At 40.4% G+C, this 14,850-nt stretch overlaps 1 protein-coding gene across 2 annotated transcripts in view; it reads left to right on the top strand.

Annotated features, from left to right (window-relative positions):
- The window catches only part of LOC122563087 (S-adenosylhomocysteine hydrolase-like protein 1), a 97,357-nt gene that overhangs the window by 42,030 nt on the left and 40,477 nt on the right, over positions 1-14,850 (top strand). For both annotated transcript variants that reach the window (XM_043716500.2, XM_043716501.2), the window contains exons 2-3: positions 11,413-11,524; positions 12,875-13,018. In XM_043716500.2, coding sequence (XP_043572435.1) covers positions 11,413-11,524; positions 12,875-13,018 — 256 coding nt within the window. The remainder of the gene's footprint in view (positions 1-11,412; positions 11,525-12,874; positions 13,019-14,850) is intronic.

Here is a 14,850-nt window from a genome sequence, read left to right as displayed (position 1 = left end):
AATAGCCATGAGGTCATACTTTTGCGATTATAGCATTGGTTGCTTATATAACATCAGTTTTCTAACGTTTTATAAAAAAATGTACTTAGTCAGGAAACATACACCGAGGAGTTGCTGGAGTCTTTTTCCTGGGAAAGAAATTTAAAAGTCAGAAATGGCAACTGGGTTGGGCCATAGTTTCAGTCAACGGATTCAACTTTTATAGTGAACAAGTTTTTTTTCTTTACGCACACAACATTGACTTTACCTTGCGTGCATGTTTTGAACACTCCCTTTTTTTCCTTGTAAAGCTGTGGAGCAGGAAGTATCATGATTGTCTGGTGTTTATGACTGACTTTTGAGAGGTTGGGATTTCTATTTTTTAATTCATTTACAGGATGTGGATGTCTCTGGTTAGCCTTAGAACCTAATTACCCCTAATTGTCATTTAATTACCCAGATGGCAGTTGAGTGTCAACCACATTACTATGGATCTAGAATCATATGTAATCCAGACCAGTTAAGAATGACAGATTTTACCTTAAGAGGCATTAGGAAACTAGATGGGTTTTTCAAACAATCGACTACATTTTCATGGTTGTTTGACTTAAGTTCAGATTTTTTAAAGTTAAATTCAAATTCCATCATCTACCATGGTAGGATTCAACCCCCAATCCTCAGAATGTTTCCTGGGTCTCTGTATTAGTAATCTACCGATAATACCTCTAGGCCATTTTTATTTCATGAGTTATTCACTAAAAGAACACATTCCTGGGACCAATGTTCTATGTGAGGAACGTTTGAGGACTCTGGGTCTATACTCGATGGAGTTTAGAAGGATGAGGGGGGATCTAATTGAAACATACAGAATATTGGATGGCTTGGATAGAGTAGATGTTGGGGAAGATGATTCCATTGGTAGGAGAGATTAGGACCTAAGGGCACAGCCTTCGAATAAAGAGAAGACCCTTTAGAACATAGATAAGGAGCAACTTGGTCATCCAGAAAGTGGTGAATCTATGGAATTCACTGTCACAGAAGGCTGTGGATGCCAGATCATTGATAGATAGATTCTTGAGTATCAAGGGGATCAGGGATTATGGGGAGAAAGCAGGAGAATGGGGCTGAGAAACTTATCAGCCATGATTGAATGGTGGAACCGGTATGATGGGTTTAATGGCCTAATTTCTACTCCTATGTCTTACTGTCTTATTTCAAACACCCTGAAAATCCTTGAGCATTTTGGTTCCAAAGTCTTTGGTTTTTGGGGGAGTTGTAGCACGATTTCTATGTAGAGTATTCAGGCAGCTTGTGAGAAAATATGTAACAAGTTCATCCTGTTTGCGAGGCCAGGCCCATCCTTCGCAACACCGGGGACAGGTAGAACCTCAGTATGTAGTGACACTTGGTGTTTGCGTACCGGGGATCCATGCACAGCTTGATGCAGCCACACACAAAGGTGGTCATCAGGGTGAGAGTGGCATTGGGCGTGTTTTTTCCCCCATTGCCCAGGTCTTTGTACATTGTGTCTCTTCGGACCCGGTCCATCTTTGATCTCCACATGAAGTGGAAGATGGCCCGGGTGACTGCGACGGCACAGGTTCTGGGGATAGGCCAGACCTGTGCCACATATAACAATACTGAGAGTACCTCACACCTGATGATCAGGTTTTTCCTGGCGATGGAGAGTGACTGTTGCTCCCATCTACCTAGTTTCTGTCTCATCTGTCTGATCCGCTCCTCCCAAGACTTGCACACGCCCCAGCCCCTCTGAACCAAATACCCAGCACCTTCAGGTGGTCGGTCCTGACGGTGAAGGGGATCGAGGATTGGTTGGCCCACTTCCCGAAGAGCATGGCCTCGCTCTTGCCTCAGTTTACCTTGGCCCCCGAGGCCCGTTCGAACTGGTCACATATGCACATGAGTCTGTGCACAGACAGCGGATCTGAACAGAAAACAGCGACGTCATCCATGTACAGGGAGGCCTTAACTTGTAGGCCCCGAATAGTCACCCCTCTCAGGATCGCATCCTTCCTGATGGACTTGGCAAATGGCTCTATGCAGCACAAAAACCAGGCAGGAGAGAGAGGGCAGCCCTGCCTGACTCCAGATCTGACTGGGAAGCTATCTGATTCCCATCCATTGATTTGAGCCTGCACTGACAATGTTGGTGTAGAGCGGTCTGATCCAATTGCAGATTCCCGGGAGAGGCAGGACCAGCCGCTATCTCTGGACGAGCTGACCAAGGCCCTTGAGTCCTTTTGAAAAGAATAAAACTCCCGGAAGCGACGGCTTACCAGTCGAGCTTTATTCCGCTCTGTGGGACTTGATTGGCTAGGACCTGCTGGAGGTGTATGTCAGTATGCTTCGGGGAGGTACCATGAGTGAATCCATGAGGAAAGGCATCATCACCCTCATCTACAAGCGGAATGGGGAAGAGGGAGGAAATCAGAAATTGGAGACCGATCTCACTATTGAATGTGGATTACAAAATTTTGTCAAAGGTTATCGACAGCCGGGTCAGATCTGCTCTGGGGTCGGTGATTCACCCTGACCAAACCTGTGCTGTACCGGGCAGGAAGATCGCTGAGAGTCTCGCACTCATCAGGGATATGATCGCCTACGTGCAGGACAGAGGGTTGGACACTTGCCTCATCAGCCTGGACCAGGAGAAAGCCTTTGACAGGATATCATACACATATCTGAGAGATGTTCTCACCAGTGACTCAGAGCATTAGTCGGGCCTCTGGATTACCAGCCCAGTGACATTACACTACAGTACTGCCTCCCTCTTTGTTACCTTTAGCTAAATACTTTTAATGTTGGTGTGACTGTGATCTTGAACTACAGTTGACAATCTGGCTTGCAATAATTCACAATGCTGCAGTTTATGCATTTTAGTTGTGTACCACCATCTCTTACTATATTAGTATCTTGTCTGCACATAAAGTTACAGGGTACAGTCATAAATAAGTTTATGATGGAATATTACATTTGGATCTGAAATGTATGGTTTCCAATAAACATGTCAAGCAAATGACTTCTCAAATTTCTGTCAACAACTTAGTCAAAAGATATCACCGATTCAAAGCTCTAATCCATGGAACTTTTAAAATAAACTTAATTGTTTTTGGTTTGATTTTGACTTGGATTGATGTTGAACTAAGTGTATTAAGAAACCTGAATTTAAGCTGATGGGGCAACAACATGAACAATTGTTGCATGATTATTTGAGGTACTTGGGTCAGGAACCCAAATTCAGCATGTGTAAAAACAGAGCTTCTATGTTATTGTCCCTTCTAAGCTTAAAATCTTGGAGTGGATCTACATTCTTAACTGGTTGTAAAATAATCAGTAATACTTCAAACTTTGTTGATTGAACATGGCTTTTACATCTTTCTTTTGATTAAACAAGGGCATTATGAAGTAAAGCTTACCTTTTAATTTAAAATGCACGCAGGTGGGCTCCAGACTTTTATTTAAATGGTTTAAAGATTAAAACAGCTGATTATCCTTTTGGGATAATAGTGAAAATATTAAAATTCTGTTCAGTGGTGCTTATACATGCTGAGCTGTACTCTCCCTGGAAAATAGCATAGTTTGAAAAGGGAATTAGAATTGTCAGCTGACAGATCTCTGATGGCAGATACCCTCATCACATCTGTACACATAGTACAGTAATAGCTTTTATTATTACAGCTAATGCCACTTGTTTGCTTGTGTTGGCTTGTAACATTTAAAAGTAACACTTCTTTTTGAGCAGCCCTGTATTTGACTATATGGGAAAGTGCAGATTAAACACCAAGTGTATTTAATAAATTGATCATAAAACATAAGGATGTGAAAATGCAGCTCAAACTGCTCATGCATTGGCCAGACACAGAGATCAGTGAGAAGAAATGATATATAAAGCTCAACGTACATGTGAAATTGCTGTCCAATAAACATGTTTTGCCAACCCAATCTTGGCACTGTAATCTACCTTCTGCTTACCCAATTTTCATATTTTCACCCCATTTCTGAGGCTTGATATCAGTTGTGATCCCCAGAGAGTGGACAACTGTAAGAAAGAAATGCTATTTAGAGTGCAAGGTTTTTAAATGCCGTGTGCATCGTTAATGACATTTTACAAATGGTGACATCATTGTGCTCGTGCATTGGAGCATCATTCTCAAATGGGCAGGTGTAACACAGAGGGAACCTAACGAAGCATGTATGAATTTGGAAGAATGAGAGGTGACCTGATTGAAACATAGAAGGTTCTTAATGGGCATGATGGAGTAAATGCTGAGAGAATGTGTCCTCTCGTGAGACGGTCCAAGGCCACAGACCACGGTCTCCGAATAAAGGGATGCCAGTCTAGGACTGAGATGAGAAGGAATTTCTCTTTGGAACTCCTCACCTCAGAGAGGTATAGGGACAGAGTGCTTGTGTACATTCAAGACTGAGATAGATCCTTCATCAGTAAGGGAATCGAGGGATTTCGGATGTGAGGGATATTGAATCAGCCATGATCCTACTAAATGGTGGAGGAAGGCTGAATGGCCTATTGCTGTTCCTGTTTCTTATGGTCTTATTTTGGCATCATCTGTGCATGTACAGATGCAAATACTATATTAATAGATGTCTTGTTGTGGTTGACTGATGTCATGGATGATCTGCACTCGTATGGGCTCTGGCGACCATTTTAGGCATTGAGACCACAAACTCAGTTTTAAATAAACAAAATCCTACCTTTTCACTGGGACTTTTGGAGCAAGAATTAGGCCTTAAATATTAGACCCAATGATAACAATTTCAAGGGGCCTTACAACCTTTAGCGCTCAGTCAAAGCTCCAGAACAGCCATTGCTGTTTCTGAACTCCACACTCCAAGCTTTCCGCAGTGGGGTTGTGATTTACACCTTGGCAAGCCCTTACTTTCTGTTTTCATCTTGTTTGCTTTTGCTGTTTTGTGTACCATCTGGCTTGTTTTGGTTGTGACTGGCTAAATGCTCCAGAGAGCTTTGAAAGAAACCTGTTTCTGCTGGGGAAAGCACAAAGATATGGGGAGAGAGTTCTCTCTCCTTTTGGTGTAAGCATTATACGGCAACAGAAACCATCATCTTACCAAAAGAGCAATTGTTAATTTTGGGAATCCAGCAGAAGCTATTAAAGCTTTATGAATGAGGCTAGTTATAACTCAGAATTCAGCCTGCGTTCATCATCTCTGAATTCCATATGCCATAATCCTCTGTGGCTTCAAATGGAGTCAGAATATGCTGACAAATATAATTTGAAGATTTATGGCTGGATGTGGCCTGACCATTACCTGTAAGTTTAGAGTGCAAAAGGTTTGTGAATGCATACCAAGTTTCAATATGCTAACATATAGCAGGACTGATCTCTAGGGTTGAGGTGCATATGAAAGGGAGGCTTTGTGATGGCTCTGTTCAGTGAGTAGTTAGGGGGGTCGGGCAAGCTTTATGCTGGATTCGTACATTGACTTTGCCACATGCAGGGCTCAGTGTAAGTAAGGCAGCAGCACGTAATGAACATAACCAGATTCAAATGTAAATAAAGCAACTTCAATCATTTAGCATGCCTGGATTCTCTCACTGAGCTGAAACTGTGATACGTCAATTATGCTCATCGTTCTTGCTATATTCTAGCTATAAAACTGTGGCATCTTAAGGGTAGGCAAAAATAAACCTTTAAGTTTGTGGAAAATTGTTGCAACAGTAGTTCATTTTTATTTTTAATTTAATCATCTGTTGCTTTATAAAAACAGCAATTTTCCGATTTGTGTAACTTATGGGCATATGTTTAAGGCAAATTGTCCAGTGTCTGCAAATGGCGATTATGCTGGTTTGTGTTTATGCTAAATGAATACTAAAAGGCCGTCACATAACACCACCACTCCCCAATCAGAAAGTACGGTATGCATACATCATAAGTGTTGGCTAGCCGGAGCATCTTCAGAGACCACACAGACCTCTGATGTAAGGGTAAATATTTCAATCCTTCTTCCTGTCTGCTCACCCACTTATAATATCCTAGATGGAGAGATTTACTTTTCCAAAAAATACAGTCCTGTTAAAATTGGTACTTGTATTTTGCATTTCATTTTGGAGAACATTCTTGCAGAACAGCTTGGGTACGCTGAATGCCAGCACTGAAATGAACACAATTTATTTCAATTTAATGTTTCTTGTCCAGTGACCCTTTTTCAGAACAATTCTCTAACTCTGCCTTCTCTACAGATGCTGCCAGACCTGCTGAGTTTTTCCAGCAATTTTTTTGTTTTCCAGCATCCACAGTTCTATTTTCTTTTAATTTAAGTTCCTTTTTAGCTAAAGCAACAGCCTTGTGCAAATTGGCAGTTGTTAAGCTTCTTGAAATCTGCTAATATTTTTAGTGATCATTCAGTCATTAGGATTTTGCTAAGCTCCAATGTTAGCTTCAAACAGATGAGGCTAGATTGGCCACTTTAATTCTGTATCTGTCAATTACCAGCTGATTTCCATAGCAGAAATGACTCTCTCCTGACCTTTGACATTATATATAATTTTCTTTCCATGTTCTTGCCTGCTGCTCAGTGATATGCCTTAAGTACATTGTCAGCCTATGGAAAATCCAGCTCAATCTTGTGCAGTTTCCCCTCTGTCCCTTTGTTATTTTACAAAAAAACTCTGCTTTTCTGACAGGAGATTCCGATCAGGGCTTCTTCAGAAATGTGAAGCTGTACTGCCAGGTCACTCATAGCTGAGAACAGTCAGGGGGTTATGTCCCCTTTTTCACACCAGTCACCTGTAGTATTTTGAAACTATTTTGAACTCAAATGTTTGGCAGCATAACCAGTCACTGATGTTTTGACAGCAAGATCAAAAGTCATATAACACCAGGTTTTAGTTCAACAGGTTTATTTGAAATCACAAGCTTTCTGAACGCTGCCCTTCATCAGATGAAGTGAAGAGAGCACCCAGGAACAAACTTTATAATCAGAGATCAAAAAATGGTACAAATGGTGTGAGTGGAGTCTAGATTAGAGTGGTGCTGGAAAAGCACAGCAGGTCAGCCAACATCCAAGGAGCAGGAAAATCGACGTTTTAGGCCAAAGCCTGACCTGCTGTGCTTTTCCGGTACTACTCTAATCTAGACTCTGATCTCCAGCATCTGCAGTCCTCACTTTTGCCCGGTGTGAGTGGAGTGTTGACGAGCTGAATAATCGGTCTCTGCAGGTGATCAAGAGTGTCAGATGGTGTGAGTAAAATGTCAACAGCTGAATAACGAGTGAAGGGATGACCTATAATCTGATTGAGGTGGAGAGATAATTACAAAAAATTAAAAATAAGGTGGTACTGGAGACAAATCGAATGACTGGGATAACATCTTAGGTAAAAGAGTCTCATGTCGAGGGTCTGACCAAAGTAACAAGTAATCCAAAGCTGTACAAACTAATTAAGGTGCAGCAAACCTACGTTATCAAGATGATGGTGTCAAAACAAGACAGTAAGGAAGATTTGGTGGATCATGTGTAGCATGACATGAACTCAGGGCCTCGACTGTGATCTTAGCCATTTCCTTGACCTTGACCTTGCAGTTCAACACCCAGACCTTCACATCATATTTTCACAGCATGGTAGTTATGCAAGTTAAATGTGAGGGTATGGCTGCTAAGCTGGTAAGGATAAAGTGCAAGGGTGCACAATGATGAAAGGGCTAGGTATGTGTTTACTGAAGTCAGGTTGGGGGGGGGGGGAAGGGGTATGATCCTGGGCGGTTGGGCGATCGGGTTCAGCGGTGGAGCAGGGGAGATTTGTGCAAAGTGTTTGACATAGAGAGTTAAGGCTGAAAGAGTTTTGATGGTGCTGGGGTTTGGCTAGGTACTTAGTTGTCTAACTTTTTCTGAGTAACTATTTGGGTAACTGTAGCAGTCTCTTCCCAATCTCTGATTGAAATGAATACTTTGGGTTTCAGATGTAGATGAACTGCCTCATAGATTCTTGAGTTTCTTGGGCAGTTCCTTCAGAATCTATTACGATAGGGATTTTACGGGGCCCACATGTGCAACTCTTAACAATACTTAAGAGACCACTATCTGACTATCCAAAAATTGAATCTGTTATTTCATGATGTTGGGATTGCGTCTGTAAATGCATTTTGGTTTGTGATTGATGATGCAGTGTTAGTAATTCATTTTTTCAATCTCTGGAATTGCCATTTCCTGAAATAAGAGATCACTTATCTCAATGACATTCGCACTCTTAAATCTAACACAAGTGGTATCTTACAGATTTAAAAAAAAACTGGATCCATGGATTTGCTGCCATGATGTGGCAATTGTATTTTTGACTATATGTTTGGGGCATCTTTTTTTTTCTTAAGAATCCAAAGTAAGATATAGCCACAGTAAGACCATTTTTCAACTTGCAAGAATATAAGTACAGTGAAGCCTCCACTGTTTATTGTAAGGATAGGAGCCACACCTCCTCCTCATGATGGTGGAAAACATGCATTAAAAACCTCCAGTACGTAAAACAATAGTGTTCTGATCCTGGAGGCAAATGAATGTTGTGATATAAACTGAGATTGTATATATATTTTAGTATCATTTATTTTAAGTTTGAATTGGTGACGCATGAATTTTTATGCATCTGTATTTCTGTAGCCATGGTGGTTTCTTTTTAAGACCGTGTTGGAGATACATTGGCAGCACTGCTTTACCTTGGGATGTTTTCCAACCTATCAAGGCACACTATTAGATTTCAAGGTCTGTTAGAAATTTGTATACTTGGTTTCTGTTTAAGCTTAGGGAAATCACCCTTTGACTTCGAGGGGCAGATTTAAAAAAAAAAAATTGTTTTGGGCAGTTCTGTGAAGGAGTTGTATAGACCAGTGCTCTAAATGAATAATGCAGTAAATTTATATTACCTTTTAGAGCAAAGTGTTAGTTCCAAACCAGAAGTGTTAGGAGAAAACCTTGAAGAGGTTACTTGAAGCTGAGAACATTTTAAGCTTAGCAGTATGATAGCTGCTTCTTGGAGCTAACTGCATTTCCAGTCTTGGAATTGAAGCCATTGTTACCTTAAGCCTGATGAAGTATGAGGAAAAGATCTGTTTGCTTTAGTGCTTTTGGATGTGGTACAAGAGATTTTTTGTTGTTGGAATTTATAAAGGAGTGTTTTGGAATTAATAATAGGATTGTGTCTTTTTACTGTATGTTTAAAACTATATGAATGTATTAGTTTGGTTTATTTTATCTTCTTATTTGGTTGTTAAATTTCTCTTCCATTGTTAAAACGTATTTTGCAAAGTTACATGCTTGTGTTTCAGTGAAAGACCACCTCCTTAAAACCAAAATCAAACTAAATAGCTGTCAAGCCAGGTTTCAGTCTGGGATCTGACTTGTCCAGTAATATCAGCTAGAATCGTAACACTTTGTAGATTACTGCATCAGGAAAAAAAGAAAATACAAACTAAAGGAAATGTACAATGAAATAACTGAAATCACGTTCTGTACAATTTGGAGGTGTCTAATTGGAATGGCAACTAATAGTATAGTGGTGGGGATTCCTTTGTGATAATATTTTGAATTTTTTTGGTTTTTGTCTTCTCTACGTGGTATGAATCTGGATCTGTTGAGCAGAAGCTCAGCATGCTTAACAGTTTATTGGAAATTAATACAATGTGACTCTCAGGATCACTAAATTGATTGTAGTTTCCCAATATTTAGCAAGTTTCTTATACTTTAGTGTGCCTGTGTTTGTTTGAGTGTCATCTTTAAATTTCTGCATTTGTTTCTTCTGTCATTTGTTGTGACCTACAGTGGAGCTATTTGCAGATTTGTTTTTTATCATATTTAGTGCTAGAATAGAAGCAACTTTGACTAATACAGGGAAAGGGTGTATATAGAGCTGAAAACTGTGTTGCTGGAAAAACGCAGCAGGTCAGGCAGCATCCAAGGAGCAGGAGAATCGACGTTTCGGGCATAAGCCCTTCTTCAGGAATGAGGAAGGTGTACCAAGCAGGCTAAAATAAAAGGTAGGGAGGAGGGACTTGGGGGAGGGGCGTTGGGAATGCAATAGGTGGGAAGGAGGTTAAGGTGAGAGTGATGGGGTGGAGAGGTCGGGAAGAAGATTGCATTGTGCTCAGAGAAACAACATTTAAAAACCCAGAGCTTGTGATGTGTCTGTTAGGATTCCATTCAACTAAAGGAGATTTTTTTTTTGATTATTCCACAATGCTTTAGAAAGTTTTTATTTTGCTTTGCTTCTGGAGGAGAAGCTGAACAGACTGGAGCTGTTTTCTCTGTAGCTTTGGAGGCTGAGGGGTAACCTTTATAGAGGTTTATAAAACCATGAGGGGCTTGGATAAGATAAATAGACAAAGTCTTTTCCCTGGGGTGGGGGAGTCCTGAACTTGAGGTTTAAGGTGACGGGAAAGATATAAAAGAGACCTAAGGGGCAACGTTTTCATGTAGAGGGTAGTGCGTGTAAGGAATGAGCTGCCAGAAGAAGTGGTGGAGGCTGGTACAATTACAACATTTTAAAAGGCATCTGGATGGGTTTATTAATTGGAAGGGTTAAGATAGTTATGGGCCAAGTACTGGCAAATGGGACTACATTAGTTTCGGATGTCTGATTGGCATGGACAGGTTGGACTGAAGGGTCTGATTCCGTGCTGTACATCTCTATGACTAACTTGTAAAGAGATTTTTATGTTATAAATGGGCTGTCGTTATTAAGCACATATGGATGCCTCCGATGAGTGCAATTTAAATACATTATGAATAATTCTGCATTTCGTGTGGCAGAAAAACATATTAAATATTTACTGTAAGATGTGTTCGCAGATGTAGGCTTATTAGAATCTCAATCTGCATAATCATGAGACAATTTTCATGTTGTACTGAATCTAAATATCTCACTAAATAAGAATGTGCAGGATGATTTTGAAACATTATACATTGATCAAAGTTAATCATAATTGGTCAGGATTAATGCGATTATTTTCACACAATTTAGTTTATTGTGATTTTAGTTGTTTTTCTCTATTATAGCTATCATCCTGTTGGTAACTAACTGGTATTTGCACATTGCCACTACATTCTGGGCTGCAACCTGATTGGAGTGGCAAAAGTGGGGCTTTCTACAGCTGTTTTATTTCTATTTAGAACCTGTAAATAATTTCCCAGATGCAAGGCAATTTGTACCTCATTTGTTTTCTCTGCCTTTTTATTTGGAGAAGTGGCATTTTATACCGCCATCTAATCTTAGCAAGATTGCAAACTGAAGAAGGGTGGGTGAGTTATCTCTTTATGCTTGCACACATCTATGCTGTCCAGCTCAGTATACTTATTGCAAACGCTTAAGCTTACCTATCCTTAAGTAGTTCCAAAGCTTACCTATGTGTTTATTAAGTTCTTTTCCATTCATATGATCTTTGTTTGCAGCAAATCCAGTTTGCGGATGAAAAGCAGGAGTTCAGCCGATTCCCCACCAAGACTGGTCGGAGGTCTCTATCACGTTCCATTTCTCAGTCTTCCACAGACAGCTACAGCTCAGGTAATAATCGAGCCTCACCTTTTTTATTTATCTTCATTAATTTCTTGTTTTTTTCTTCTTCCCCAACATTTCCTGTTATTCGTTTTCTCCACTGTGCATTTTGGCTTTTGAGTTTATAGTTGCATAACAATATTCAGTCTTTTATATAGCTTTATGTAACTCTCTTTACATAGCTTATAATAAAAATTGAGTATGTAGTAAGTGCATTCTTTCAATAGCAGTCTTCATTTTTGTTGGCTTTATGCTCATCTGAAATAAGCACGTTTCCAGATGAAGATAAGCTGGGTTTGTTTCCACTGGAGTTTAGAACTTTGGTGACCTGATTTGAAGTTTTGTAAGATCCTGAATGGTCTTGATAAGTGGGATATGTAGGTGAGCCCAGAAATTGTCACCTTTTAGTGTAGAGATGAGATGAGATGAAATGAAATATTTTCTGAGGGTTGTGAAACTTTGGAATGCTGTGCCTCAGTGGTGAAAGCAGCGTCATGGAATGCTTTTAAGACAGGTGGATTCTTGTTTGACCAATGAATCGATCCTTATTGGGGTGGGTTGGAATGTTGAATTCGGAACACAAGCTGGTCAGCCGCGATCTTATTTAATTGTGGAACGTATTTGAGGAGCTAAATGATCTAATTCTGTTCCTTTGTTTTACATCTGTTCGTAAGTTTGAGCATTTCTAGGATCAAAAACCTAGGGTGGATATTCTGGTTTCCACAGCTGTTGTCCTGATCATTTTCAGGAGTGCAATCATCTATCTCTGCCTTCTACTGTCCTTTTTGTTTCAGGTATCCGAGCTACACTTGGCAGCTCCCTGATGGGATGGTCAAAGTGAAAACCAAACTGTGAAGCTCAGTCTAATTATGGAATGCATTACATGTTAGCAGGATTTATTTTCAAACATTTCTGTCACGAGAAAAGAGAGGTCTGGATGAAAACATTTCACGTATTGCCCTTGCTTCTGTCCCTGAGTCTGTTGCACCTCTCCAGAAGAGAGGATTAGAATGACAAAATATTTAATGAATTAGTGGAATGATTAGTTTTGGAGGTGATTATGGATATATTCTTTCTGCATCATTTCACAGTCCCACAAAATGGCAGAGAATTATCTTAACCAAACTCTTTGCACAGTTTGGGCTGGTCAAGATGTTAGTAAAGGCTCTGTTTTGAGCATAATACATGTAAATTCTCTAATGCACAATATTTTTCTGCGGAATTTGTGGCATGTGCGTCAGTCAACGATGGTCCCTTTATATCTTGTTTCAACTGTGTTTTGTATTCCTTTACTGTTGGACCATTTACATTTTTTGTTTATTATATGTATCTCTCTGACATTGCCTTTCTCCCTTTTAGCTGCATCGTATACGGACAGTTCTGATGATGAGACCTCCCCAAGAGACAAGCAGCAAACTAATTCAAAGAACAGTAGTGACTTTTGTGTGAAGAACATCAAGCAGGCAGAGTTTGGTCGCAGAGAGATTGAAATTGCTGAGCAAGGTACGTTAGGGCAGAGATTATACTGGGTGCAGCAGTAGCTTATCCTTTTAGAAATGTTATCTTGAAATGTAAACTGAATTGGTTTTAGAGGTTACTTGAAGTTCTTTGGCAGTAAGTAGTCAGGCAAAATGCAGTATGACATGAATATCTTTACTGATTTCTTTCACATACTCTGACTTTTCTTGGTCCTTCAACAAATGTCTCTCATTTTGTGAGATATAGGGTACTATTGCTATTATATTCTAATGGCCAATGGGCTGAACTTGATTGGTAAATTCCCTCTAGTCTTGCACTTCACCCAATAATTTGATACTTGCAGTACATGCAGAACCAATGTGCTTATTGGATCATGGTTTCTGCCTTGTTACTAATCTGTATAGATTTGAGAGGTGTTGCTCAGTCACAAATGAAATGGAGAATTTTCCCTCCTGGTCTCCCTCCTATTGGAAGGATGTTGTGAAACTTGAAAGGGTTCAGAAAAGATTTACAAGGATGTTGCCAGGGATGGAGGGTTTGAGCTACAATGAGAGGTTCAGTAGGCTGGAGCATTGGAGGCTGAGGGGTGAACCTTAGAAGTTTATAAAATCATGAGGGGTGTGGATAGGGTAAATAGACAAGGTCTCTTCCCTGGGTTGGGGGAAGTCCAGAACTAGAGGGAAAAGATATAAAAGAGATCTCGGGCAACTTTTTCATGTAGAGGGTGGTGCGTGTATTGAATGAGCTGCCAGAGGAAGTGGTGGAGGCTGGTACAATTACAACATTAAAAGGAAGAGTTTAGATGGTTATGGGCCAAGTGCTGGCAAATGGAACTAGATTAGTTTTAGGATATTTAATCGGCATGGACGAGTTGGACTGAAGGATCTGTTTGTGTGCTTCACATCTCCTTGATTCTAGGTGATGTGCTGAGAAAGATAGCTGGATCGGACCCTATAAACTTTCCCTCCATGTGACAGCATCTTCACTTCGGTGTCACCAGCCCAAATAGACAATGTTTACACTAATAATGACAGTCGTTGCTATTGACTTCTCTGGAGTGTCATAAATTGCAAACTTTCCATTGAAATCAGTGGCACTGTCATAGTGAGAAGGAATACACAGTGGTGTTAGTTAGTGAAGATCTCATATTTGAGTACAAGGAATTCTGGATGTTTTCAAATAAACCTGTTTGGAAAATGTGTTACACACCTTTGGAGCTGGTGGGACTTGTGGCTGTACAGTCTCCAAAGTTGTGCTGAGTACCACCATTAGTGCTAATTAATATCATGATTTGGAGATACCGGTGTTGGACTGGGGTGCACAAAGTTAAAAAATCGTACAACACCAGGTTATAGTCCACCTGATGAAGGAGCGGCCCTCCGAAAGCTAGTGTGCTTCCAATTAAACCTGTCGGATTATAACCTGGTGTTGTGATTTTTAATTAATTTCAGACTGAGAAGAAAATATGCTTAATTCACACTGCCCTGTTTAGTCTGTTTCTGTGCTAGAATTAATTGTTTAGATTACATTAGATTAAATTCCCTACAGAATGGAAACAGGCCCTTTGGCCCAACAAGTCCACACCAATCCTCTGGAGAGGAACCCACCCAGACCCAATCCCCTAACCTATATTTACCCCTGACTAAGGCACCTAACACTATGGGCAATTTAGCATGGCCAATTCACCTGACCTGCACATCTTTGGATTCTGGGTGGAAACCGGAGCACCAGGAGGAAACCCTCGCAGACACGGAGAGAGCATGCAAACTCCACACAGACAGTCGCCTGAGGTGGGAATTGAACCCAGGTCCCTGGGGTTGTGAGGCAGCAGTGCTAACCACTGAATCGCCATGTAT

This window comes from Chiloscyllium plagiosum, unplaced genomic scaffold (assembly GCF_037043375.1).
Source record: "Chiloscyllium plagiosum isolate Xiang-an unplaced genomic scaffold, Cpla_swu_hap1 HiC_scaffold_26, whole genome shotgun sequence".
In the NCBI taxonomy this organism is placed as follows: domain Eukaryota; kingdom Metazoa; phylum Chordata; class Chondrichthyes; order Orectolobiformes; family Hemiscylliidae; genus Chiloscyllium; species Chiloscyllium plagiosum.
Note: the sequence above shows the minus strand (reverse complement) of the source record. Positions and strands in the feature narration are given on the sequence as shown.